Source organism: Pyricularia oryzae, chromosome 5, assembly GCF_000002495.2.
Source record: "Pyricularia oryzae 70-15 chromosome 5, whole genome shotgun sequence".
NCBI classification, from domain to species: Eukaryota; Fungi; Ascomycota; class Sordariomycetes; order Magnaporthales; family Pyriculariaceae; genus Pyricularia; species Pyricularia oryzae.
Genome location: NC_017852.1, coordinates 1,632,040 through 1,654,550, shown reverse-complemented (window position 1 = coordinate 1,654,550; position 22,511 = coordinate 1,632,040). Strand labels below are relative to the sequence as shown.

Sequence of the window (22,511 nt, the reverse complement as noted above, 5' to 3'; positions counted from 1 at the left end):
ATTAGGTATTTGATCCCTGACCTCTGCTCAAACCAATCACCACGGGCCACTCAACAATAGTTTGCCTACAACCCATGACTCTGGCTCCTGGGTTTCTTGTACTTCCCTACCACGCGCTTTGTTATCGTATCCCTGTGATACCCGGATTCAATGAAACACACAAAGGCCAAACCCCTCCTGCTATCTGTTTGTAAAAAGGAAAACGACGGGTAAATCACGTGGCTGTGCAAGACGTCCTACAACCTCCATTTAAGCCCAAAACAAAGTCCACATGTTCATGCTTGATCTTAGCCTAGCCGGCCGTGGCTTGAAAGATCACAAGGTGTGACGAAAGAAAAAGGAACACCAGTCGTTTTTTATTTTTATTTTTTTTTTTTTAACTACTGTCCAAGCCACTTCTAAGTTTTCCAATGATAGTTGCACTCCGAGCTGTCAGCTTGCTTGTCAGTGTACAAGCATCTGGATGACGCGATATTCACGGAACGATGTGGTTTGTCTCTGTGCGCACTAAAAATGCAAGGGCGGATTTGCGGGCTCGGCCATTCCCGACGGATTTCACTCAAGTGGCGATGACGTTAAAATTGAGCCTGGGAATGCAATGCATTTCGAATGTTGTTTGTGCCTCTTCTACGGCCCTGGGCCCAAGTTAGGTACACTCACCAGTATCTCCACTTGTACAAGGCTGGGTAGATGTAAAGCGACAGTTGCAGATGAGAGACTCAGTACGAGCATGGCCAGTCAGCGTCGGTCACTGCCACTTCCAAGCTGGTGACTGTCTTCCAAACTGCTTCTATCTCGGCTGCAACGACGTGGACTGCTTGCTTAATTACAAATGTGGCTCTGCTATTTCTTTTCTCGTGCTACCCTACTCTGTAGTCCTAGCTGCCCCAAGAGACAATAAGAACATGAAGAATAAACCGCCGAAAACCAAAGACAACTTAGAGCATATGGTAAAAATCCTCCATCATCCGTTCTTCCAACGGCCTCGTCATCAGAACGAAAACGAAATAGTTGCCTTTGAAAGTCATTCCACACTCGACCCAGTCTCTTGCTGAAAAAATAAATCAGTGAGAGGCCAGATGCTTGATCAAGGAATAGACAACAACAACGGCAAGAAAAAATAATAATAACACAAACAACAAAAGTCAAAGGATCTGTTGGCATCCAGCTTCCACTGCTCCTACATCATCCACACCGCCATTCCCTCCTCATGCAAACAAGATTTTCCAGTCGATTGCCAAAACCAACTTTGTAGTCATACAAAAAAACACAGAGAAACAAGACTTGCTACTCATCCATCCTCTTTTATCAAAAGTCAAACAAACATACACCAAATGAGAGGTGCACCGCATGTACTTCTGTGATCGTTGCCCAGAAATCTCAGGTTGCTTTCACAGATGACGTAGGGCTCGATACAAGACCGACGTCCTTACTTGTCATCTTGTTTCGGATGACAGTATCGGCAACGCTTGCGGCCGTGTCTTCCGAGCCCACCCTCGTTTCCTCGGAGCTCCTCCAACTGTTATCACTCCTCTTCGTATTTTTCTTATCCGTATCATGAACTTGGTCTGCACACTGCTGCCGTGCGCTCGCTGTTGTTTTGTTGTTTGTCAATGAGGGTAACGACGCCGCCAATACCGCTGCGCTGTCACCCTGGACGCACCCCGCTGTGTTTATTCTTTTCTTATTTTCTGCGCTGTTTTTCTTGGGGGTGTGCTGGTGGTCGGCCTTCTAGGCGTACATGTTCCTGTGGGTGCCCTGGTTCTGACGTCCACCCTGTAGCTTGTTTGCGATACGGTTGTTCTGGCGTTCCCGGCACGACTGCGCGTAGCCAGGCAAGTTGGCTTTCTTCCACTCGATCGCTGCCTCATACGCCATTTGTAGCTGGGGGTCGCTGTGGTCGCGTGGTTTGGGGACGTCGATGAGAGAACCGTCGGCGTCAAATTTAAGCAGATGCTGGTTGGCCAAGGGCAAGCTCAGGGCGTGCGCCTGCGATGGGGGCGGTGCACCAGCGAGGGAGACGAGAGAACGCTGCTGAACCGGGACGTATCCTGGATGTTGTGCATTGTGCATATTTTGCTGCATTCCCACAGTCGGCAACGGCGGGTTAGGGGCGCCGGCGTAGCCACTAGGATGAGCTCCATAATAGTGACGGGGAGTCTGGAGCTGCTGCTGGCTGGCTTGGCCGTGATGGGCAGCAAATGTCGCGCCGGGGAACGGGGACGGAAAGCGAGGGGCTGTGTACATTCCATTGTTCATGCTACCAGCGCCTGTAAAGGAGGGCACGTGAGGTCCGGGTAGCTGGTGACTGAATGGAGCAACTGGAGGGTCCGTGAGACCAAAAGGGGGGATTCCAGCAAGAGTGCTTTGAGCTCCAAAAGACGCGGCGGCGTTCTGATGGCTAAGAGTTGCTGCCATTATGGCGTTCTGCTGGGTCAGGAAGGCAATGTGCTGCGCAGCAAGTGAATTCAGCAGATCTTGGCCAACCTCTGGCATGGGAACCGCCGTATGAGGCGGCACAGTATCGGGGAAGATGTTGCTGAGAGGCTGCCGGCGCTGTTGATGACGGTGAGGATTGAGCCAGTCATTGACGCCAATGTTGATTGTAGCTGCGTGCTGCTGATGGGGAGTAAGGTGCGCAAGCTGGGACAGCACTTGGGCCTGTTGCTGCTGATACTGCAACTCCAGTTGTAGCTGGTGCTTCTTTTGCTGCTCCACAGCTTGTGCAGCTGCATCTGACATTGGGATGGCGCTGGTAGGGGCGAACGAAGCAGCATTTGGATTGAAACTATTCGGGGCGGGATGGAAGTTGTTGGCGTTGGGATTGAAGTTATTCAACGTGTGCTTGTCCATATTCACCTGGGCGTTGCTGTGGCTCGATAAGTGCCAGTTTCCCCTATCGTTGACTGAATCCGTCGAGAAGTCACCATTCTTGAGATTGTAGTTGCTAACACTGGAGCCGGCCGTGATCTCGGAGCCGCCATGGCTGGGGTTGGGGGTAAAATCCATGTTCGAGCGCTCGCTGGCCGACGAATCCTTACGCTGAGACACTCCGTTGGTGCCACGGGGGTGGTTTGCGACATCCAGATAGGGGCTCGCATGGTCGCCACTGTTCAGCGTCTCTGTGACATCCAAGCCCACTTGCTGAAAATGAGCGTCGGTACCATTCGCACCGGAATCATCCTCACTCTTTATGGCATCATTGACGACAAGGCGCTCAACAAGCTTCCGGAACTTCTGGGCCTTGACAGGATCTTTGCGCTTTGCAATGGAGCTCCCATCCAAGCAGTCTGGCTTGGGGCCCGGCGTCGCCATAGCGCGATTCTGTGCTTTCTCTGCACCAGGGTTCGCGGTTGTTTCAGAGAGTGGGCTGCTGTAGAGGTTGTCGTCACAGTACTTGATATCAATGGGATCAACTGAGGAGGTCATTGCCGACAGAGAACGGTGGTCTCCCTCCTGGGATGTGGTAGCAAACATGCTCACGTCCTGCTCGCCAGGTACCGACTGGCGCCCAGACGAGCTCTTTGTCTTGATGGGTATGAGCTCGCAAGAATCTCCTTTCAGATCAGAAACGAAACTAGCCGACTGAGGATGACCGAAGTTTATCAAGTTGATGGTGCAAGAGGGAGGCTTCTGGTTGTTGCGTTTCTTAAGAGACTCGTGAAGCCGCAAGACATCAATACCTGTCACATGGGCAAAGCTCTTGTTCTCGTCACCGAACACCTCAAACGAGGAGCCGTCGGACAAGTTGTCCTCGTAAGGAAAACTGTCCATGGCGTCTTCAGAGGCTGGGTCAGTTTTACACTCATGGTCGAGATGTCGCTATGATATGTCGTGTAGATCCATCAAAACTATGATGGTGAGTAGGAACATACCGATTGAATGAAGGTTGCGATGTTGATATCGTATGTGACTACCTCACCCTTGGATGGCAAAGGGAAAGGCAGTGCTTGCTCCTCAGACAACTCTCGTGCAAGTAAGGCAAAACGCTGAGATCAGCTTGAAATAGAACGAAAGAAGAAAAAGAACAGTCGCAAAAGATGATAAAGCTGTCGGCGTTTCTGCTGATGGTGATGAGCTCAAAGTCACAAATGGCTGGTGTAGGGGGGCGTCTTGGTTGCGAGACACAACCACAAGATCCGCAAATTAGAGTCGACTTTTTGAGGACCAAAAAGTGCGAAAGAGGGGTAGAGGGCTTCGGGCAGGAATTTGTTTGTCACAAAGGCCTGAGGTTGAATCCAAAAGGGTTCCCAGACGGGTACATGTAGATGTCACTACAGGCAAGCTGGCTTGGTCGAGGTGGAGTCGCAATCTTCTTCTCTGCGTCGCTGAACTGAGAGTACGGCTGGCCTGTCTTCATTAAATCGAACGAGGAGAAAGAAGGGAATATCGGAAGATGTTTATCGAGGGGGGGAGGATACGTTACAACCCGATAGGCTGCTGGTGGAAGACACGAAGATGGTTTAGCTTTGCCAGCTGCTAATGACGCTGTTAAAGTTCTTGGAGCCCGGCTAAGTTAACTGTTCTCTGGTAAGCTTAAGATTCTGGCGCTCTTTGCTGGTGGGCAGCTATTTCGACTTTGCGTCAAGAGATACCCATAATATCTGCGGTTGATAGCCAAAAACAGAAAAAGAGGCTCGACGCTGGTGGATATGTTGGCAGATCCTGTAGTTGGTTTGGACAACTAGGTGCCTATTCACTCGCGAAATGTATTAAATCATCTTACCTTGGTAGCCTGCGAGCTGTTTTCCAAGCTACGGAGGAATCATTCATCAGGCAAGACCGATTTTGCACACCTGCAACTTCACGATTGTACCAGATCACGCTGTCATCAAGAAGGCGTGGTTTAAGCTGAGGCCCTGTACAGTCGTTATGAACGTGCCTGCCTATTTGGGAGAGTAGATCCAGCCATAATTTGTGGATCCAGCTACCTGCTGACTGGCAGCCGCTCTTTCCACGGATTCGAGTTGGGATTGCCAGCCAGGAAACCCTCGACTGCTGCCTACCTAGGTATCTACCTACAGGTATGGCACCTTACGAAGCCTTTGACAGAATCCTGGATGCAGTAAATCTTCCGCACATAGGTACCTACCTAGGTAGGTAATTGATGTATATGAATGGCAGTTTTGTGCAGATCGCGGGAACAGCTACACGTATATTCGTAAAAATATGTTCAATCCTCAGTGCCATCGCTAGAACCCCTGAAAGCACCCCACTACGGTTTGGATCAACCAAACGCATTCATCGTTATCGAGTAAGCCCTTTATAGACAAGGAACCTTTACAGCTTTTGTATAGAGACAGGCAATTCGACAGCGATCATCATGTACAGGGCCCAACGAAGATACACATGTTGCCAAAATGAACGCTCAATATTTGAAATTGCTGATTCGCCTTTGTAACAACCTCATACAGGCGGTATGAAGAAGCTAGCCCTTTATAATAGCTAAAAAAATAAAAATAAAAATAAAAATAAAAAAATAAAAAGAAACGGCCATCATAACATGCATTGTCAACAACACTCGACACGGTAAATGAGAACAACATCGACGACTTATATCAGAAAGAAGTGTTCGTCTGTCCGCCCATATAAGCGCTGAATGCTTTCTACACGATCGATGTTGCGTTAGCCTTCTGTTCTCAATCTCAGGCACGGGATAAAAGAAGTTAATATGCCTTACCGCGTTCCTCGTCTGCAGGAATACCGTGCCAGGTCCGGTAAATCTACAAACCAATCCTTCCCCAGAGGCAACACCAGACACTATACCTCCTGAGGCCACACGCTCCAGGATATATTTGGTGTTCCACGCAACTAAATGCCCGTTGTCCACTACGTATCTCTCGCCATCCGCCAACTAAATCAGAAAGGAGAGCTCAGTCAGTATACGTCAGGATACAAAGCAATGCGACAGATATAGAATTCCAGGCAAAAGCACTTACGTCCTTACGGATGATGGCTCCAAAGCTTGTCAACCAAAGCAAACCCTTTCCACTGATCTTGTATATCCATAGACCTTCGCCACTGAACATGGCTTTACCAAGGCCCTGTCGCTTGTATTCCTTGACTACTCCCTGAGTTGAAGCAAGGTAGCCGTCATGGCCAACAGACCAGGACTCGCTGCCAGTCAGTCTCAGACTGGTGATGTCTCCTAGCATAGCGGGCGCTAGCAAGAGCTCTCCTGGCCCCGTGAAGGTCGAGTCGGCCATCTCACCACCAGCCACTAGCTTCTTCATGCTGAACTTGATCCTTCCGCGGAGGGTAATGGTGTGTGACATAGCAATCATGGCGCCTGGCTTGGCGCCAAGGGGACATCCCATGGCGAGCTGTATGGTGAGGATTGTGTTACTGTCGCGGTGACTGATCCGGTAACTGCCACCATTGAAAGTGCCGACATCGTCAACAGTCGCTGTGGCTCCGACAAAGTGAGTTGCGGGCGGAGCACCACTTTCAAGGTTCGCAGGGTCGCTTGTGTCGATCGGTGATCCCTCGGCTACCGGGATGCTGGTCTTTTCGACCGGATACCCCTCCGTAGGACTCGCGCCTGGAGCGGACCCTGCGTAGGACGGAGGAGCGGCAAATTGTTGTTGCTGGTGTTGCGGGGGTGTTGAGCTGCTGATGCCAGCGAGACCAAGACCCGAGTTGTGCGAAGCCATCGATGGTGTTCGGCCATGCATGGCTAGTGTCGTCTGGGATCCAGTCTGAGGCTGCATCTGGTGCTGAGGCGAGGGATAAGATATAGGGGGCGAGGCCTGTGGAGGCGGTGGCGTAGGTGAGGCGCCATACTGCTGGTGTTGGGGGGTCTGGTATTGGTGTTGCGGAGGCGAAGGATACTGTTGTTGCTGAGAAGCTCCAGGAGGGGGGAAGTATTGTTTTTGAGATGAGGGCGGCGGCGAGAAGTTCTGAGGGGCACCCGGAGGGGGAGGGTAGTTTTGCGTCTGCGACCTTGACGGTGGTGCAAACTCCTGCTGCGACTGCATAGGCGGCGCAGGGTAGCTCTTCTGAGCTTGTTGGGCTGGTGGTGACGGGTACGAAAATTTGGTTTGAGCGGCTGGCGGAGATGAAGGGGGTGGAGGATAGTTATGCGGTGCTGTAGCCTGAGAGGGAGCTGGAGCTGAAATAGACAATTCTGTCAGCAATGGTACTAGATATCATGAGGCCGAAACTCTTTCGTGTGCGTGGGAAGTTTTTGAAGACTTACATCCCGAAGCTCCAGGGGGCGCTACAGTCATGAGCAAACGACGAGCATATTGGTTAGCTTACAGAACCAAGCACCTCGTCAGGTATACATGATACCGTCCTCGTGTACAGTTACTTACGAGGATAATACTGCGCAGACATGACGCATATAACAAGCAATAGTTTGATCAAGAATCTGCGATGCTTTTCAGTTCCTCAGTCAATTACTGTCTCACGGCTCTGCCATTGACTTAAGGGGGTGGCATAGTCGCGGTTTTGAGCAGAGCATAGTCTCATGATTGCCCCGCAAAGCGCCTGGGTGCTTACCTAGCAGCAATATCAAGCAAATCCTGCTACTAATAACTCACGCACCAATGTCAATTGGTAGATAAATCGAATGCAGCCAAAGAAAGACACTGGAGAAACGACCAAGAGACAAAAGGCTGCAAATAAAGAGAGCTTATGGAAGGCTAGAAAAAAAAACCAAGAGGCGAACTTGCGCAGGCAGGCAGTGAGATTTCTCAGTTGGGGGCGCACACGAAGTGCGGAGAATGCGGAGTCAAATCCTTCAACTACCCAATTGAGAGTGCCCAGCCCAGCCGGCCATTCACTCCCGCACCTTTCCTACGGATGCGGGAGTGAATGGGTAGGCCGAATCAAAGGGACCTCAAAGGCAAGCACCAATCAGCGGGGTTCACCATGGGCTCATGCATGCCAGGAGTGGACATTGAAGAAGGCTGCCATGTCGGCGAAGCGCCCGGGGAGTTGCGGGCGCTTAGAGGATGCCTGTTTATCGAAGATGATTGGTGGTCAGACTACCATTCGCTTGGCAGCCTATCTCCATGTCTTGGTGTTCGAAGGGACAACAGATGCCATACATCTCAACGTTTAAATCCATATTGTTTTTGATGCGCCCTTCATGTACTGCAGAGTACATAAATCACATACCCGCTGATTGTCCCTCGTACTCACACTACAAGTTTCGCCCGCCATGGGATGCAGTCGTGTGATATTAACTGAACCGTTGTGCCATCAGGTCCAGGCTCCTAGGTACTTTCGTGCCTGATCAAGCGCTGAGGCGGATGAGCAATGTACCCCGATGGAGCGAGTCGATTGCTGGTATATCCTCCAACGCTGTTAGTCGGCAGTGAAAACGGTCCTATAGGTACCTTACTCATTAATGCGGCAACATAAAATAATCTGCTTTCCCTTCACTACACAAGTTGCTGCTGGCGGTTTAAGGGCAAGTCAACGGGAGCATCACGTGGCTTCCCTGGGGGCCACGTTGCCGGGTTAGGGTCCATCAGGCGCGACACGTGCCAGGCGCGTCAATGCGCATCCGAAGGGTCCGGCATCGTGGGGCTAACGTCATTGTAGGGAGCTTCCGATTAGGTGGAGAAAATTCTCGAAAGATTTGACTTCTTCACCCGAAGGAATAGTAAAGCACTCGAATTTCCGGTTCAATATTCGGAAAAGGCGCCGAAATCGCCCGCTCTCATGGAATCTTGACAGTTCCAGCTGTTACTAACAGTGACTACCAAATTTTGCTGTTTCGCTTGTCCGGATACTCGTGCAACCACCTCTGATTACGTCCGATTCGACTTTGGCGGTTGCAAGGCCCAGGTTCGAATTACTACCCACGCGCGGCGGCCGGTGCTGGTGGCTCAGTAGACTGTTAGAGCTTCCCCAGGGGCTATATCGACTTCGAGAGTCGGCGTGCGCCCAAATCGCGAAGTACCAACACGATAGCGACCCGTACCGCAAGCACCAGACTCGGCTTGTGCAGTCTCGATAGCCTCAACCCCCTACACCCATGTACCGCCGGACCTTGGGAGCCTTCCAGGCTCTTTCGCTTGGAAGGTCAGACGCTCAGCCAGCGCTTCTGACGATTCGGAGTTCACTGAGGCACGCATGGAAGAGGACAGATAACGGGGTGAGCACCCAGGGCCTGCGCCATCTTTGGGCGAGCACATCAAAGTCCTCTTCTGGGCCCCTCCAGAGGCTTGGAAGCAACCTGGTTGCATCAAGGGCACTGCCCAGACCGCGACTTCCGACCGGAAACATGCGACCCGCTGCCCCCCGCCGCACATTTCACTCATCGAAATCGAGGCGCTCAAACAAGGAGAAGCCAGGCACTTCTCCAAAGGAGACGGAGATACCAGATGAGTCTCTTTCGCTGAGCCAGCGCATGCGGCAACTTAGTCGCGTATACGGAAGAGCGACCATATTCGTGTATTTTGCTCTCTCGATCGCCGACTTCCCCTTCTGCTTCCTACTAGTTCGGTTTGTTGGGACGGACAGGATATGTTAGTACCTTTACCCACCTCGCTCGTTTGTCTTTGACAAGATCAGAGGTGTCTTTAACCCCAGACGGATAACTCGTCATGGAATTGGAGGGGAGTTTACAACACGGTGATCAATGGCTGACATTTAACTAAACCCAATCACCCGCGCATAGCCGAGATAGAGCGTTGGGTTGTGTCCAACTTGTCGCAATTTGTGCCGACTAGCGTCAAGGACCTGTGGCACCAATGGAAGTCTTTGATGACACGGGGAGAAGAAGCCAAGGAGGGTGTAGAAGGCGGCCCGAAAAGAGAAATCCCCTCGGACGACAAATGGGGTGTCAAGGAGGCTCAGGAAAACCATAAGGAGGAAGCCAGTAAGTTGTTTTTTCCCTTTAACCAAACAATTACTGCTTCAGGCAATGGCACAGTATACGACCAGCATGCTCACCATTATTCATTTGTTATAGGTCTGGCCACGCAGTTAGCTTTGGCATATGCCGTCCACAAAAGCTTCATCTTCATACGGGTGCCCCTGACAGCTGCGGTTACACCACGCGTTGTAAAAACATTGAGATCATGGGGCTGGGACATTGGAAAGAAGGTGTCTAAAGCTTAATGTCCTCGCAGCGTCTCACGGTCCCTTAGGCCGTCTAAGCGCCTACCACGCTGCCGAACCAAGCTTCCGAGGGCCTGTTTCGTATACAGTTCAAGCCGAGTTAGCGAACGTTACGGCAAAGACAGTTCCGGCAAGGAGAGTTCCGCCACTGGCGGCGTCAGGATCTCTGTTTTAGGCACTACCGGCCAGACAGTGAATAATGTACGCCATTGGCCTTGTACCAACATGCACGACATTGTACACCACTTAGACAGATTCATCAAGATCAAATAGACTAATTTACCTGGCATATGTCTCCGATGCGGTGTGAGCATCTGAACTAGAACGGTGCCATGTTGGTGCTCTCATTGGCTCTTTGTTAATCCCTGCTCGAAATCGCAATCGAGGGATGGATGCATCATCCACGAGGCGGTCTTCTGGACGACTCCCACATTCCGTCTCCGCAAAATTCGCCTGAATCTAAATACTTCAGCGTACATTCCGCCACAAAACGTTGCGTGGCTTTTTTTTGGTCATTTTTGGCCTGGTTGGAAACAGTAATAGCAAACAAAGAAAAAGGAAAACTCGTCGCGACTATGGGCGTGTCACTGAACAAGATAACCTTTTTTTCTTTCCTTTTGTTCGGGCTGAACCCTGCCGCAGCCAACGTCAAGGAGTGATGCAGGAGCCTCATGCACCAGCAAGGTTTGCACGAGTTCGCCCTTGCCGCTACTGTCATTCAGACTCAACAGGACGTGGATGAGAGTTTACTTTTTTAATATGCGCTGAAGTCTTTTGGTCGGCGACGTCCTACTCATGAATGAAAAAAAACTTCAGTAGATGCACTATAGGCGTCAATGGGAGGAAAACCAGATAGATGAGGATTGCAAACAAGGAGCCAAAAAAAAAAAAAAAAAAAAAAAAAAAAAAAAGGTAAACAAGAATAAAAGCAAAGCAAACGGAAAGAAACGCGGATTCTTGGCGAATGTTGTCCCGAAAGCAACGTCTCCTTCCCGCCCCTGACATGAGTCTAGATTCTTAGGACCGAAGGGCTGCTTCTAGCCCCAGGCACGCGCTAGCGCTGCGGGTTTAATCTGCGCACAGAGAAAGATGTACGTCCGATGCACCGGCTTGACTGGCCCAGCGATCACCGAGAAAAATATAGGAACAAGATGCACAAAGGGACTAAAGTTCGGGCGAGATTTCTGAATCCGTCAGTCTGGGAACTCTAAAAAACCGCACCATCCTCTTAGCCCCGGCGGCGCTGCCTGTAAGCGGTCAAATTGTCGGACATTTTATGTAGGTACTCCCCATCAAACACACCGACTACTTTGTTTTATCTTCAGTATGGCCTCAAAAATAATTGTTTGTTCTTCTAGTGGCCTTCTCGCACTCTCCAAAGTCCGAACCCCCGATACTCCCCCTCGTGTTTTTATCCGCCAAGCCTTGAAAACTATAAAAAACAAAACTAAAATAAAAAAGACATTAGCCACTGCTGGTTGTGCCAGCATCTCGCCGGTCGCATTGTCGTTAGCTCATGAAATAGTTGCCTCCTTTGGATACTTTGCCGGTGAAGTATGGTGAACCATCGTGAGATCCATACCCTCATGTCGTTTCAGCTACCATGTCGCGAGCAGGCTCGCATTCTCGCATTTGGCAACTCATACAACTCTTAACTTTGATGAGCAATAACACGAGAAAGTGGACTACCTAGCGGAGAGGCAACCGAAATAAGGGAAAGTGACAAAAGAAAAGTCACGTTGCTCCGGGTTTACGTGCCGGGAACATCGGGGGGGTGTTCCGTGTTGAAGTCTTGGCGAGGTTCTTTTTGTTTTTGGCACACGATCCGAAAAAATAGTACACAGACACTCGCACACTCACACACACCCACCCCCAGCTAGTGTGATGTGCTTGCTGCCTATTACAGTACTACGTAGAACAGACCTAACGCTAGTACATCGCAACTTATGCGAATATCTCGGGGGTGGCTCGACGACGCACAGGCTGAGAGAGGGGAACGACTGCTGGCAAGGGTGGTGATAGACTTTCCGACTCAGCCTCGAAGCCAGGTTGAAATAAATCTCTGCTGCGTTAGGGACAAATAGCCCCTCTTCTGGATTTTTTTTTTTTTGTGAGATTTCCCGCGGGAGCTACGGTATGTAGACTACAAAGCTAATAGCACCAGCCTCAGAACGCCCTCGAACCGGTTCCCTGGGTGGGCAAGCATGGATCTTGAGCCAGGGCGACTGGGAGACGATAAAATAATTACTTCGTAAATAAATAATAAGAGAGATATGTACTATTATTACAAGGGAGGGGCTTTTCTCGACGAGTGGAGGAGGGGTACAAGAACAACCCGAGCAGTTCCATACTACGTAGTATGTATGGCCTGGAGGGGTTTGAAGATGCTTTGTCACAGGGGGGAGGAAGGAGAAAAAGAAAGAAGAGAAGAAAAGAAAGTTTAAAAAAACAATTTCGAAGCGGAGACATATGCCACAGAAGGAACAAGGTGGATTTGGCAACGATCCCCCTGGTCCCCTGACTTTTTGTCCAAACACCATCCGCATTCTGCGTCGTAACCATCCTCCCGCCGCCTAACCCGTTGCGATCGGGTTATCGGCCGAGTTTCGCGACTAATGCGTCAAGGCGATGAAAAAAAAAAAAAAAAAAAAAAAAAAAACGATGAGCAAACCAATTTCATTACAAGTCATTTACTGCTGCTACTGTAATACAAAGGGGATATGGGAAAACGAAGGCCCGATGGGGTCTGGGTTTGTCAGGAAAGTCGATACGTGGTAGATAAGCAACAACATGTTGATACTGTACAGTACACCTACTTGGAGGTTTTGTGATCTGTAATTCCCCACCAGTCAAGAAAAAAAATGTAAGAAGGGAGAAACATGTTCCGGATTTATAATTTATAATGGGAAGGATGTCTGATCACATTACATCACACTGGATCTGGCAAACGGCAGCGGGCCGTTGAAACCATCCCCCACATTCAATTCTGTTTTTTTTTTCTAATTCATTTAATTCTTTCGGGTTGTTTATTTAATTTTTGTCCTCAAAGCAAGGAGTGGTTTGCAAAACCACGGCGGTCCTTTTGTCTGCCCTGTTGAGATTCTGATGGAGTCTTTTTTTTTCTCCTCGCTGTACATAGTATTAATACTTCGCACGTCTCTTGGGAACTTTACCAGCTTACCTTCCATGCAAGTCAAGCCGATCATGTGCAGCGCATGAGGCGACCTGATGCAGATTGCAGCTCGCCCTGGATCTACCGATGGGAATCATGCATGGTCTATGTAATGTGATTTTGTCATTGCCATGAGTAGTAAACTAGTCGAGCACAGTAATTTACATTTGCGGCTTGACTAGATCCACCCTTCTTTCATTTTCTTGCCTTCTTTTTGCTGATTAATTGTAACTACTGGTAGATTTTTATTCCCATCTTTTTCCGAGCGAGTCGAGGATGAGACGACACAAGCACAGTAAGAGAGATTGGCACTGGCGAGATGACTGGTGGGTTCGATTCCTCTGTAGCGTGTTTTTTCTTCTTCTTCCTCTTTGTTAGCGGTTCCCCCTCCGTTCCGAAAAGTCGACAAGTGTCGTGTCAGCATGCCATAACCAACACCCTCTACCTAATTGGTTGGGGCCTGGAATTTCATCCGAGCCGAGCCTCGCGACCCTCATACAACGTAAAGTGATATTTAATGGACAATGCTAAAAGGGGGTGGGATCGGATCCCCGCAGGACAATCAGACGGGCGTGTCATATAGCCAATCAGAAAGCGTTTCTGTGGATAAACAGACGGGCTTGCCGTATAGCCAACCTACCAGAATGGGATCCACTTGTTTGTCTTTCTTATTTATTTTCTTCCTCCCTGGTCCACCCCACATATCATCTTTTTTTCCTTCTCCAAAAGTTCCTGATCCTGCAGGAATGAAGGCCATCAAAATAAGGTTCGAGCTAGGGATTGTCAGAGGCTCCACCTCGGCTCCGGCCCATGCACAAAGGTTACATGGCTAGCCCATGTGTCTTTTTTGTGGGTGATAAAGGGAGTGGGAAAAAGAGAGCAGGGCGTGCGTCTTGTGCCTCCTGTACCCTTGTGGTTTTGGGTACAAGCCAGGGTAGGTGATCAATCTTGACATGTTGGACCAACCAGATGATTCGCAATTGGTAAAAAAAAGTTGATATCAAACTCGGCCATTTAATCATGTAGGTACCTACCTACAAAGCGTGCGCGTAATGACAGGAACCAAGGCTAAGGGAACAGGCTTTCCTTTTTATCTTGACATTTCATAGATATGCAAGCGTTGATTAATTTTGTGTATACTTCGTTTTGATATTAATATGCACGTACGACGTGTTATGCTTTATTACCTCGCTATTGTCTAGTTCTTTTTTTGCTGACATTATGCCACGGTCTTGCCTGGATTATTCCAATGCCAAGCTTTTCAGAGGTACCACGAACATCTTGTGGTACGGAACATGATATAAATGCCACAACGATACGAGTCGATCCTGGGATGAGACGAAAAATTATTCTTTTAATATCCCTTATTTCCTCACATTATAAGATTATTTTTGACCTCTGTTCCTGCTTCATTTTGCCTATATTTTCTCATCATGGCGAAGTTTGTAATTTAGATACCTCGAACTTGCCTTCCAATTACGGACTGTGTCTTCTCCCTTTCCCGCCCAAAATCAACTGCCGAACTGTCTGTAGTCAGGTAAAGCTCGCTTAAAGCTAAGCGTGACGCAATGCAACGTGCGGAAAATGCTACGAGAGGGCCAAAACCAAAATATGCTTGAAGCAGTAGGTAGCATTTTGTCAATCCATAATCCACTCTCGACGGGGCCAAGAAGGGGATCCGGAATAGGAAATGGGGACTGAAAACACCACGGCTAAAAGGGAAAAAAAAAAAAAAGGTCCCGTTCCACGTGGTGGATTCACGGGAATAGCAACGGATTAACGAAACAAGAAAGAAAGAAAGAAAAAAAAGATTAAGACCAAGAGAATTAAAAAGGAGAACAGGAGCTGAATTCAAGGATATGCTTATGCCGAGGACCCGGCTGCCAAGTCTTTATCAGAGTCTTTTGGGCTTTCAGCTGCTGACGTAGCAAGTGCTACATAGTCGGTGCCAAAGAGGTTGTTCCCTGTGTGGACTGACTCCCATTACGTAGTTATATGATGTTTACCAAGGAATGAATTACTAACTATATTAATGCTGCGGGCAGGCGCATACATATGTACAGTACCACGACTTATTGCGGCCATGGCCGAGTTCAAACGAGCAAGTCAACAGGGATGAGGGCGACGGACAAAGTTTTCTAGAAGATTGCCAGATTAGTCTTTAATCAGCGTCAATGACTCGCGGACCTACAGATGCTTGACATGGATATTGCAAGCGCCGCGCAATGGTAAGTATTCAAAAATAAAATATAAAAAAGAACGCAAACTTGCTATCTCAATCAAACGTCTCAGGCTGAAAATACTCGCATTTCGAATAAGTAGAGATATGTTTATAGTTGGACCCTGTTCATGGTTGCACGGTTGTGCGGGTTCGGTAAGACTCCGGGACCTCTAGGTTGCACCAAGAATCATGCCAGTGTTGTGGCACAATGGGTATATTTGGGGGAAGGACAGGCCAGGGTACCAAAGAAACTGATAAAAAGAGCATGAGGCACACATATTGCGGGAGTTGCTACGTTGATGGCGGGAGAGGTGCGTGCGTGATCTGGGCATGGGTTGAGTTTATCGTTCAATACCAACAAAGTTCGAGGCGCAAGACGAGGAAAGAATAAAAAAAAAAAATTGGTAGCCCCATATCTTGACTCTGCATGCCCTTGGCAACTTCAGGGTCTGGCAAACAATTAGCCAGTGAGACTGCAAACAAGACTTGGCGATTGTGGTAACACAATAATAAGAGGGTGGGAACCAAAAATCAAGTCTTTTTTCGGATGCTTTCCCGAACTATTCCCGAGGGCTGTCCAAGGAAAAAGTAGAGGCTGCGTCTCGCGGCTATTGCACAAAAAAAAAACCCCTTCGGTGTACCTACTTACCTACACTTACTCCGTAGACAGTGTGTGTGTGTGTGCGATGACTAGGAGCGCACTATACTTTAAACTGTAAATGCTCCGGGAATGTTGTAGGTGTTCCTTGTCCAGTTCTCTTGTCAATGTTTCAAAAGCTTCTATGCACCTGTTAAAAGAAAGAGAAAAAAAGCATACGCTAAGTTCAAACACGCAGGTAGTTTGACTGGTAACCGGCCCGATAGCTCGAACATCGAGAACCAGTTGCGCAGCAGAGGGACCGGAGAAATGTCCATCTTTGTTGTCTTGAAGCGTTGGTGCGGAGCATATGCATGGACTGAATAGGTAGGTATGTTGGTTGGATAGGTTGAGCATGTTGGTATTAACTCGTAACCTGTCGCGGTATCACCAAGAGGAGAAGGAACAAAAAAAAAACCACACTCCCGGATCCAATGAGATTGAGTTCTGGTAAACAATTACGAATACCAAGGTATTTCATTCCTCTAGGTTCAGCATACTTCGGAACCGACCTCGGACACGGGCACAAAAGGACCTTTTGTCCACAGCTTGGCTGGCGCCAACTTGCTGTATGGTATAGTACTACTGGTACAGCACTGTAAACAATGCCAGGAAACATAATACTCTAATAGAGTAATGGAATTGCCACATTGAACCGGCAACACCGAGCCGATCCGGGACAAGTCAGGATGGTTTCGGACCCATATTGTGGGTGGCAGACTTTTTCTTTTCTTCTTTTTTTTCCTTATTCGCCTTTATCTTTTTTTTACTGGTGGTACAACTTCTTGCTACGGACGGTTGGTCAGAGTTTTGTAAAGAGGGTCATCGTTTACTTTTGCGAAAGTTTATTCTGTCGCATACGTGGTTATCATTGTTTAAGAATGGCATCAGGGAACCAACTGTATGCATGGCCTCGAAGGGGGGCCCCCACTCATTGCCGCCTTGAGCTGAGTTAAGCGAGGGACGAAGAAAAGCGCCCACCCCGCTTCCCGGCAAGGATTTACCGGAGCCTGCCTGATAACCTGAGAACCCACTGCTACCCAGAAGTGTACAAGAAACATTTGTGATGTACGTGTGCTTGTACTGTACTGCCTGGCGCTGAAATATTACGGCAAAGCAAGCATTAAGGGTCGAGGATCAGGCCAACGACTACTGCACCAAAGTCTCACAAGGAAAATGTATGTTCCGAGAATTAAAACCAGGGCAACAAGGGGCCCACTGGGGATGTTCACTTCTGGGCTGCGGTGACGATGATGTAAGGATTTTCACAAAAGTACCTAGGTAGGCTTTTTTCTGTGACAGATTTACCTAGAGTCGGGGAAAAGGTTGACCTGTTAAGGTAGGGGTACGTGCTGATTATCTGTCAGTCAGATCCGTGCACTTGCGATTAAAAATAAGCGGCGCCTAACTCGACCTGTTTGGCCACGACAAGTGATCGAAGGCTACCTTTCAACGAACAAGGAATGCACTTGCACCTACAGACGGGAGCTGGAGACCATGACAAAAACCTTCTTTGAGGGTGTGACACGGCGGCTCCGCATGCACTCTGGCAAACCCATTTTCGTACAGGCGAAAGAGAACGGTTAAACAAGGTGCAAAGCACTACGTGAAAGTTTATAGACAGTTTACTAATTGCGACGTATCAAAGTATGTACGGTATCTGCGGCAGTGAAGTAGGAGTTGTGACGTAAGCCCCCAATCGTCCAATGTCGTCAAAAGGACTGCGTAAATAGTCTCTGGCAGAGGAAGCATAAAAAAACTATGGCGAGAGCTTATGATGCAAAAAAGGAAGCAAAACGGGCCAAATATTGAGTGCGCTAGGTTGGATTGAAGGTTTGGATCGCAGCAGCTGACGTGACAGAAGGACCCTATCCAAGTCTGCCAAGTGGTGGCCCCCCCTGAGAAGTTTGTTGTGGCAGCTCACGGCTTGCCCGTGGGGGGGCAAATGTATGCAGGCGAGGGAGGCGCGAGTAGCGATTGATTCTGACATAAGGTATTTTTGCTAAGTATTTAAGTAGTAATGACAGTTGGTGTGCGAGCTGAGATGGTGATCAGGCTGCGTGAAATAAACTTTGGCCGGCATTCCATACGCGGCCTTCGGCTTTCCCTAGTGGGCTAGGCAGTTAGTGTTTCTTTTTTTTTTTTGGCTTTGATTTTTCTTCCTTTTCTTTTCCTTTTGGCCTCTTCACTTATACGCTCAACTAAGAAAAAATAGGGGAGGTGCAAAATTCCAATGGCAAAGCAAGCAAGCGCATGACCGGAGGTTTGGGACCAAGCCAAAGTCCCTAAAGTAGTATGCTGTGGCTTTGAGAAACGGTCCAGCCGTTGCCTGTGTTAGATGATGAAAAACAAACCCTGAGAAACGAGATGGTGAGGTCAGAGGATCATCTCACACTGGTGATCAGGGGTTTTTCATTAACTCCGCGCGTAGGAAAGCATGTGTAGTACCTGGAAAGGGAGAAAAAAAAAGGACGGAACTGCCTCGTAGATAGGAATGAATAAGGTCAAGTTGCAAAGCGGGAGGTTCCCGCTGATTGGATTAACCACTACAGTACAGCCGATGGATGCGGGTGCGGAAAACATAATAATTGTTGTGGCCGTTGGACACGATTCGGTCGATTCTCACACCTCACATCGTCCTGTCTTGTCTTGCCTTGAGTGCTTGGCAGCTGGTGTTGAGCTCAGAATGCAAATCCCGAAGCCGGAGGCCTGATCATGATGGCGAGACGATAATCAATTAAGACCGGACTGCCAACGGCAGTAAGGTAGTATTGTCACAAACCAAATAATAAAAAAGGAGATTTTGGGTTAGTATGGAGCATCGGAGTAGATTCCCGAGAATTATTACTACGTAGTATGGTACACTGTTTTGGCCTCGACAGGACTCTGAGCAATTCACTTACGTACCTACCACCTTCCCACTGTCAGGTTACCTAATTCTAAGCAGCTTTTACTGCGTATTTAGCTATACCATGTACTGTAAAAAGCAGTCGCCGTGACGCCGACAAGCAAACTGTGTTAACAGTCCACCCCGCCTTACTCGCAATGGGCCATTGTCAAGGCAGGCGGGTCAGGCCTCAATTCTGACTCTTGACTCTCTCAGCACACACCAAACCACTGCCAACAGTTGGGCCAAATTTGGAAGTTACTCCGTCCCTTTGCGTCACAGAAGGCTTGCCCTTGGCGAAAGATGCTTTCCAAGCCTGGGGGCCTGTTCTGATTAAGGTGTGGGGTTGTGGGTGGGGAGGGGGGTAAACGTTTGTCGTGGCAGGTACCTGGTGCTTGCACGTTGAAATCGTTTTTTTTTTTTTTTTTTTCCTCCCGACGTTTCCACACACACCCCCTAGGTAGTATCGGTTTGTTGGTTTAGGTAGGTACAAGAGCGTAAGTCGTAGGCAACCCTTGGTTGGTTTGAATTAGGCATCGTCTAGCCGCATCTTCCCAGCGATCTGATATAGTTCCCACCACCGTAGCCTTCCCAACCTAATGGGGGTGGCCCTCAATCCACATCTCAGCAGTGCAGTAAGTGACGGGTCGACTCGGACGCCTTCAGTCATTCAGTCATCCAGCTGTAACCTTTTTTCACACTCTCTTTTATTTTTTGCCATCCCGGACTGAAGTCCGATGTAACTATAAAGACCTTGATGTCCGCTTCTCTCCTCCCCCCTTTCATTTTAAAATCATCAAGCCAAAGTGCACCATCACCAAGCCTCATCAACCAAGCCACCTCCAAACAATCTCCACGTTGCTGGCCATTGTTCACTACAGGCTCTCAACTAGGCTGGGGAAATTGTCAACACCTCCACACTCGGTAGAGGTCATCAAACAACAGAAACTGCCATACCAACATTCCACGAGGAAGGAATCCCGCGCAGATTGCCATCCTCCGGGAACTAAACGGTCGTACCTGCAGATCCGCCGAGATCCACGTCTCCGCCGTCTGCCATTTTGGATTCCTGCCACCACCACCACCACCATAACCACAAACCACACAACGCAACCCCCTCTCTCACTTGTTACGCCAATCCTGCCTGGTCTCGCCTTGGCTGCCCCTCAGCAAAAGAAACGGTACAGACAGGGAGAGTGAGAAGGTTATTCAACCAAAGGCGCGACATTTGTCACGCCAATTCCAGTTGGCCCCTCCAGGGCAAGCCTCGGCCAGTGCACTCGTACCAAGCAACGCACGGCAGCTGCTCATCTCCTCCTCCCACACGCCGGCAAGACAAGCCGCGCTCGGAAATTTCGCGTCCTCCCTTGTCATAAAGCCAAGACCAAGGCTACTTGACTTCTGCAACCCCCGCCGCCGCCACACATCCTTTCCTCCTTAAAGGTGCTTTCCCTTGAGCTTGCTCTACCGAACTAGACAGGCTCGGCTCCCTTACCATCGTTGCATATTTTATATAACCACTGGCCAACCGGACTCTTCCTTCTCGGTTTATCTCACTTCGCCATGCTCTCCATCCACCCTCAGGAACTTCCGCAACTCTACAACTTCTCTTACCGCCCACTCTCATACCCGCCATCATCCCAAATGCCTTTCATCACAGGTAACTGCAGCGGCTTGTGCGGCGTCTCGCCGTCGGATCACAGCAAGATGCACCACGTATCGCACGATCACCAACGCTCCCACTCTCAACATCAGCAACTGCAACAGGATACCAGCGTTGCACAAGCATTGGAGATCGCAAGAGAAAGCCCCGACGGAGCCAGCAACTCTACGATTTCCAGCATACTAGAAAGGGCACTTTCTCAACTATGGTCCAAAGTCGAAGCCCAGCCCGACAGTTACGTTCTCACACGCGACGAGTTTGCCGTGTTCAACTACTTCCAGCACCGCTTCAGAGACAACCAAACAGCCAGGGCTGCTCGCTGCCGCTATTGGGACAACATGTCCGCATAGCATAGCATAGCATAGCATCGCCTACCATACTGCTCCTCTTTTACTTTTTCGACGCACTTGGCCTATTCACGCATTCAGCAACGCCACTAGTCGAAGCTTATTATTTCACCGTCCACCCATTTTCGATACAACATATACGACGTGTTGGTTTTGACTTTTGGTTCTTTTTCTTACTCGTTTCTTTTGAACTACTACTGGGTGGATGCATTGTTTTTATGATACCCACGACGGACATCTTCATTGGTCTTTGTTATTATTTCTGTCGTTTCGCAATTGCTTTCTTCAAACATGGGTGGTTTTTCTCAGAAGCGGTACATGGATTCGACGTTTAAGCTTTTTTATTCTCGCAGTGGTGGCCGGCCACTTTCGACTGTACAATACAATATAGCCAATGAGACTTGATTGAGAAATGCAAGATGGTATTCGCCAGTGTTCAGCTCTACAATACAGTCAAACCCGTCGTAAACCAGAGTCGAGATCGGATGAGCGACCGACAAACACCCCTTGCGTGAGCTCCACAGCTGCAACAGCGCAGGTTTTAAACCGCCCCCAACTTGACGGCGGCTGGAAAGGCCAAGTAAAGGGAACAGGAGGGGTGAAGTAAAGGATGGATCTGACTATCGAACGTTGCTGGAGTACACCCCCTAGGTCGGCTCCACTCGGCGTTTGATAGTGGGTCAACTTGGGACCAGATGCTGGGACAGGGGCGTTTGCTACGTAGTAGATATGGTGATCTCGGGATTTGCTCCTGGGTGGGAGGGTTGGGGTTTCCCTTCAAGGATGGGGCCCGGGTGAATTGTCAGTGATGCGACTCAAATGTTGGAGAATTCATGAATGACATTGGTTGTTGTAACAAATTTTATTTTGGACCTATTTTTCTTGCTTAATGGTTGAATTGTACACTTACTTGTATCTCTTCGTATCTTTTTATAAGCCTCATGTCATGGTTCGGGGCAATCAATCAACCAAACCTACCTAACCTACCTACCTGCCTGTCAATATTTCTCATCGCAAGTAACAAACGTGCAGGTTCAGCATTCGTCATGCTGGTAAATCGGGACACCTCGAAAAAGGAAATAAAAATGACTGCGTCACGTATCAAGTCAGCCGCAAACACTATTCCTGACCGTGGTTCAATCAAAAATCAGCTTTGCCAGGACGATCGCATGCGCGCTTCGTGTCATCGCATCAACATGCCACGCCCAACGCCTGAACTTCATTTTATTAAACTTCCATCCACTCGGGTTGTCGTCAAGCCACTCCCCCATGGCTTTTGAGGGGGGGCACTGTCTGCCAGGGCGGTCAACGCCTCTCAAACGCTCGACCGTCAAAGTTTCTCCAATTGGGTTTTGGTTGGTTGTGTGTGACCACCAACTGAGGCAAGGCAGGTAAAATAGGCAGAAAAGTATGTTCCTGTCATCTCTATTTCCGAATCCTCCTGGTCAAACTCCGGCTCTTCTTGCCCGTCGTGCCGAGCGCATCGAGGGGAAAGGCACCAAAGAAG

General features: G+C 49.0%; 6 protein-coding genes across 6 annotated transcripts; 3 read left to right on the top strand and 3 right to left on the bottom strand.

Moving 5' to 3' along the window:
- Window positions 1-1,627: 1,627 nt before the first annotated feature.
- On the bottom strand, window positions 1,628-3,774 carry MGG_11495 (uncharacterized protein; the record flags this gene model as incomplete). The annotated part of the gene is made up of 1 exon (XM_003718162.1): window positions 1,628-3,774. The coding sequence occupies one exon, from the start codon at window positions 3,772-3,774 to the stop codon at window positions 1,732-1,734; it is 2,043 nt and encodes a 680-aa protein (XP_003718210.1). The 3' UTR covers window positions 1,628-1,731.
- A 1,362-nt stretch (window positions 3,775-5,136) lies between these two features.
- MGG_11494 (uncharacterized protein) lies at window positions 5,137-7,691 on the bottom strand. Its single transcript, XM_003718161.1, has 6 exons — window positions 7,504-7,691; window positions 7,317-7,380; window positions 7,199-7,219; window positions 5,940-7,111; window positions 5,681-5,854; window positions 5,137-5,606 (listed from the first exon to the last, which is right to left on the bottom strand). Exons 2-6 carry the CDS (start codon window positions 7,336-7,338, stop codon window positions 5,559-5,561), a joined length of 1,437 nt encoding a protein of 478 aa, XP_003718209.1. The 5' UTR covers window positions 7,339-7,380; window positions 7,504-7,691; the 3' UTR covers window positions 5,137-5,558.
- An 867-nt stretch (window positions 7,692-8,558) lies between these two features.
- Window positions 8,559-10,377, top strand: MGG_00783 (uncharacterized protein). The gene is made up of 3 exons (XM_003718160.1): window positions 8,559-9,482; window positions 9,635-9,835; window positions 9,929-10,377. The coding sequence occupies exons 1-3, from the start codon at window positions 8,990-8,992 to the stop codon at window positions 10,075-10,077; spliced, it is 843 nt and encodes a 280-aa protein (XP_003718208.1). The 5' UTR covers window positions 8,559-8,989; the 3' UTR covers window positions 10,078-10,377.
- A 5,074-nt stretch (window positions 10,378-15,451) lies between these two features.
- On the top strand, window positions 15,452-15,882 carry MGG_14662 (uncharacterized protein; the record flags this gene model as incomplete). The annotated part of the gene is made up of 3 exons (XM_003718159.1): window positions 15,452-15,477; window positions 15,586-15,623; window positions 15,704-15,882. 3 exons carry the CDS (start codon window positions 15,452-15,454, stop codon window positions 15,859-15,861), a joined length of 222 nt encoding a protein of 73 aa, XP_003718207.1. The 3' UTR covers window positions 15,862-15,882.
- A 1,529-nt stretch (window positions 15,883-17,411) lies between these two features.
- MGG_14661 (uncharacterized protein) lies at window positions 17,412-20,054 on the bottom strand (the record flags this gene model as incomplete). Its single annotated transcript, XM_003718158.1, has 7 exons — window positions 17,412-17,438; window positions 17,587-17,709; window positions 18,032-18,109; window positions 18,179-18,214; window positions 19,011-19,028; window positions 19,218-19,318; window positions 20,015-20,054. The coding sequence occupies 7 exons, from the start codon at window positions 20,052-20,054 to the stop codon at window positions 17,412-17,414; spliced, it is 423 nt and encodes a 140-aa protein (XP_003718206.1).
- On the top strand, window positions 19,565-21,417 carry MGG_00785 (uncharacterized protein). The gene has a single exon (XM_003718157.1). It carries the CDS (start codon window positions 20,558-20,560, stop codon window positions 21,005-21,007), a length of 450 nt encoding a protein of 149 aa, XP_003718205.1. The 5' UTR covers window positions 19,565-20,557; the 3' UTR covers window positions 21,008-21,417.
- The last annotated feature ends 1,094 nt before the right edge of the window (window positions 21,418-22,511 follow it).

Excerpts from the sequence above, each read along its gene's own strand:
- MGG_00785 (XM_003718157.1), top strand. The coding sequence starts at position 20,558 with ATGCTCTCCATCCACCCTCAGGAACTTCCGCAACTCTACAACTTCTCT.
- MGG_11494 (XM_003718161.1), bottom strand. The coding sequence starts at position 7,338 with ATGTCTGCGCAGTATTATCCTC. Across the intron at positions 7,220-7,316 it reads GTCTGCGCAGTATTATCCTC|CGCCCCCTGGAGCTTCGGGA; the intron begins GTAAGTAACTGT and ends TCATGACTGTAG. Across the intron at positions 7,112-7,198 it reads GCCCCCTGGAGCTTCGGGAT|CTCCAGCTCCCTCTCAGGCT; the intron begins GTAAGTCTTCAA and ends TGTCTATTTCAG.
- MGG_00783 (XM_003718160.1), top strand. The coding sequence starts at position 8,990 with ATGTACCGCCGGACCTTGGGAGCCTTCCAGGCTCTTTCGCTTGGAAGG. Across the intron at positions 9,483-9,634 it reads TGTTGGGACGGACAGGATAT|CCGAGATAGAGCGTTGGGTT; the intron begins GTTAGTACCTTT and ends ACCCGCGCATAG. Across the intron at positions 9,836-9,928 it reads AAACCATAAGGAGGAAGCCA|GTCTGGCCACGCAGTTAGCT; the intron begins GTAAGTTGTTTT and ends CATTTGTTATAG.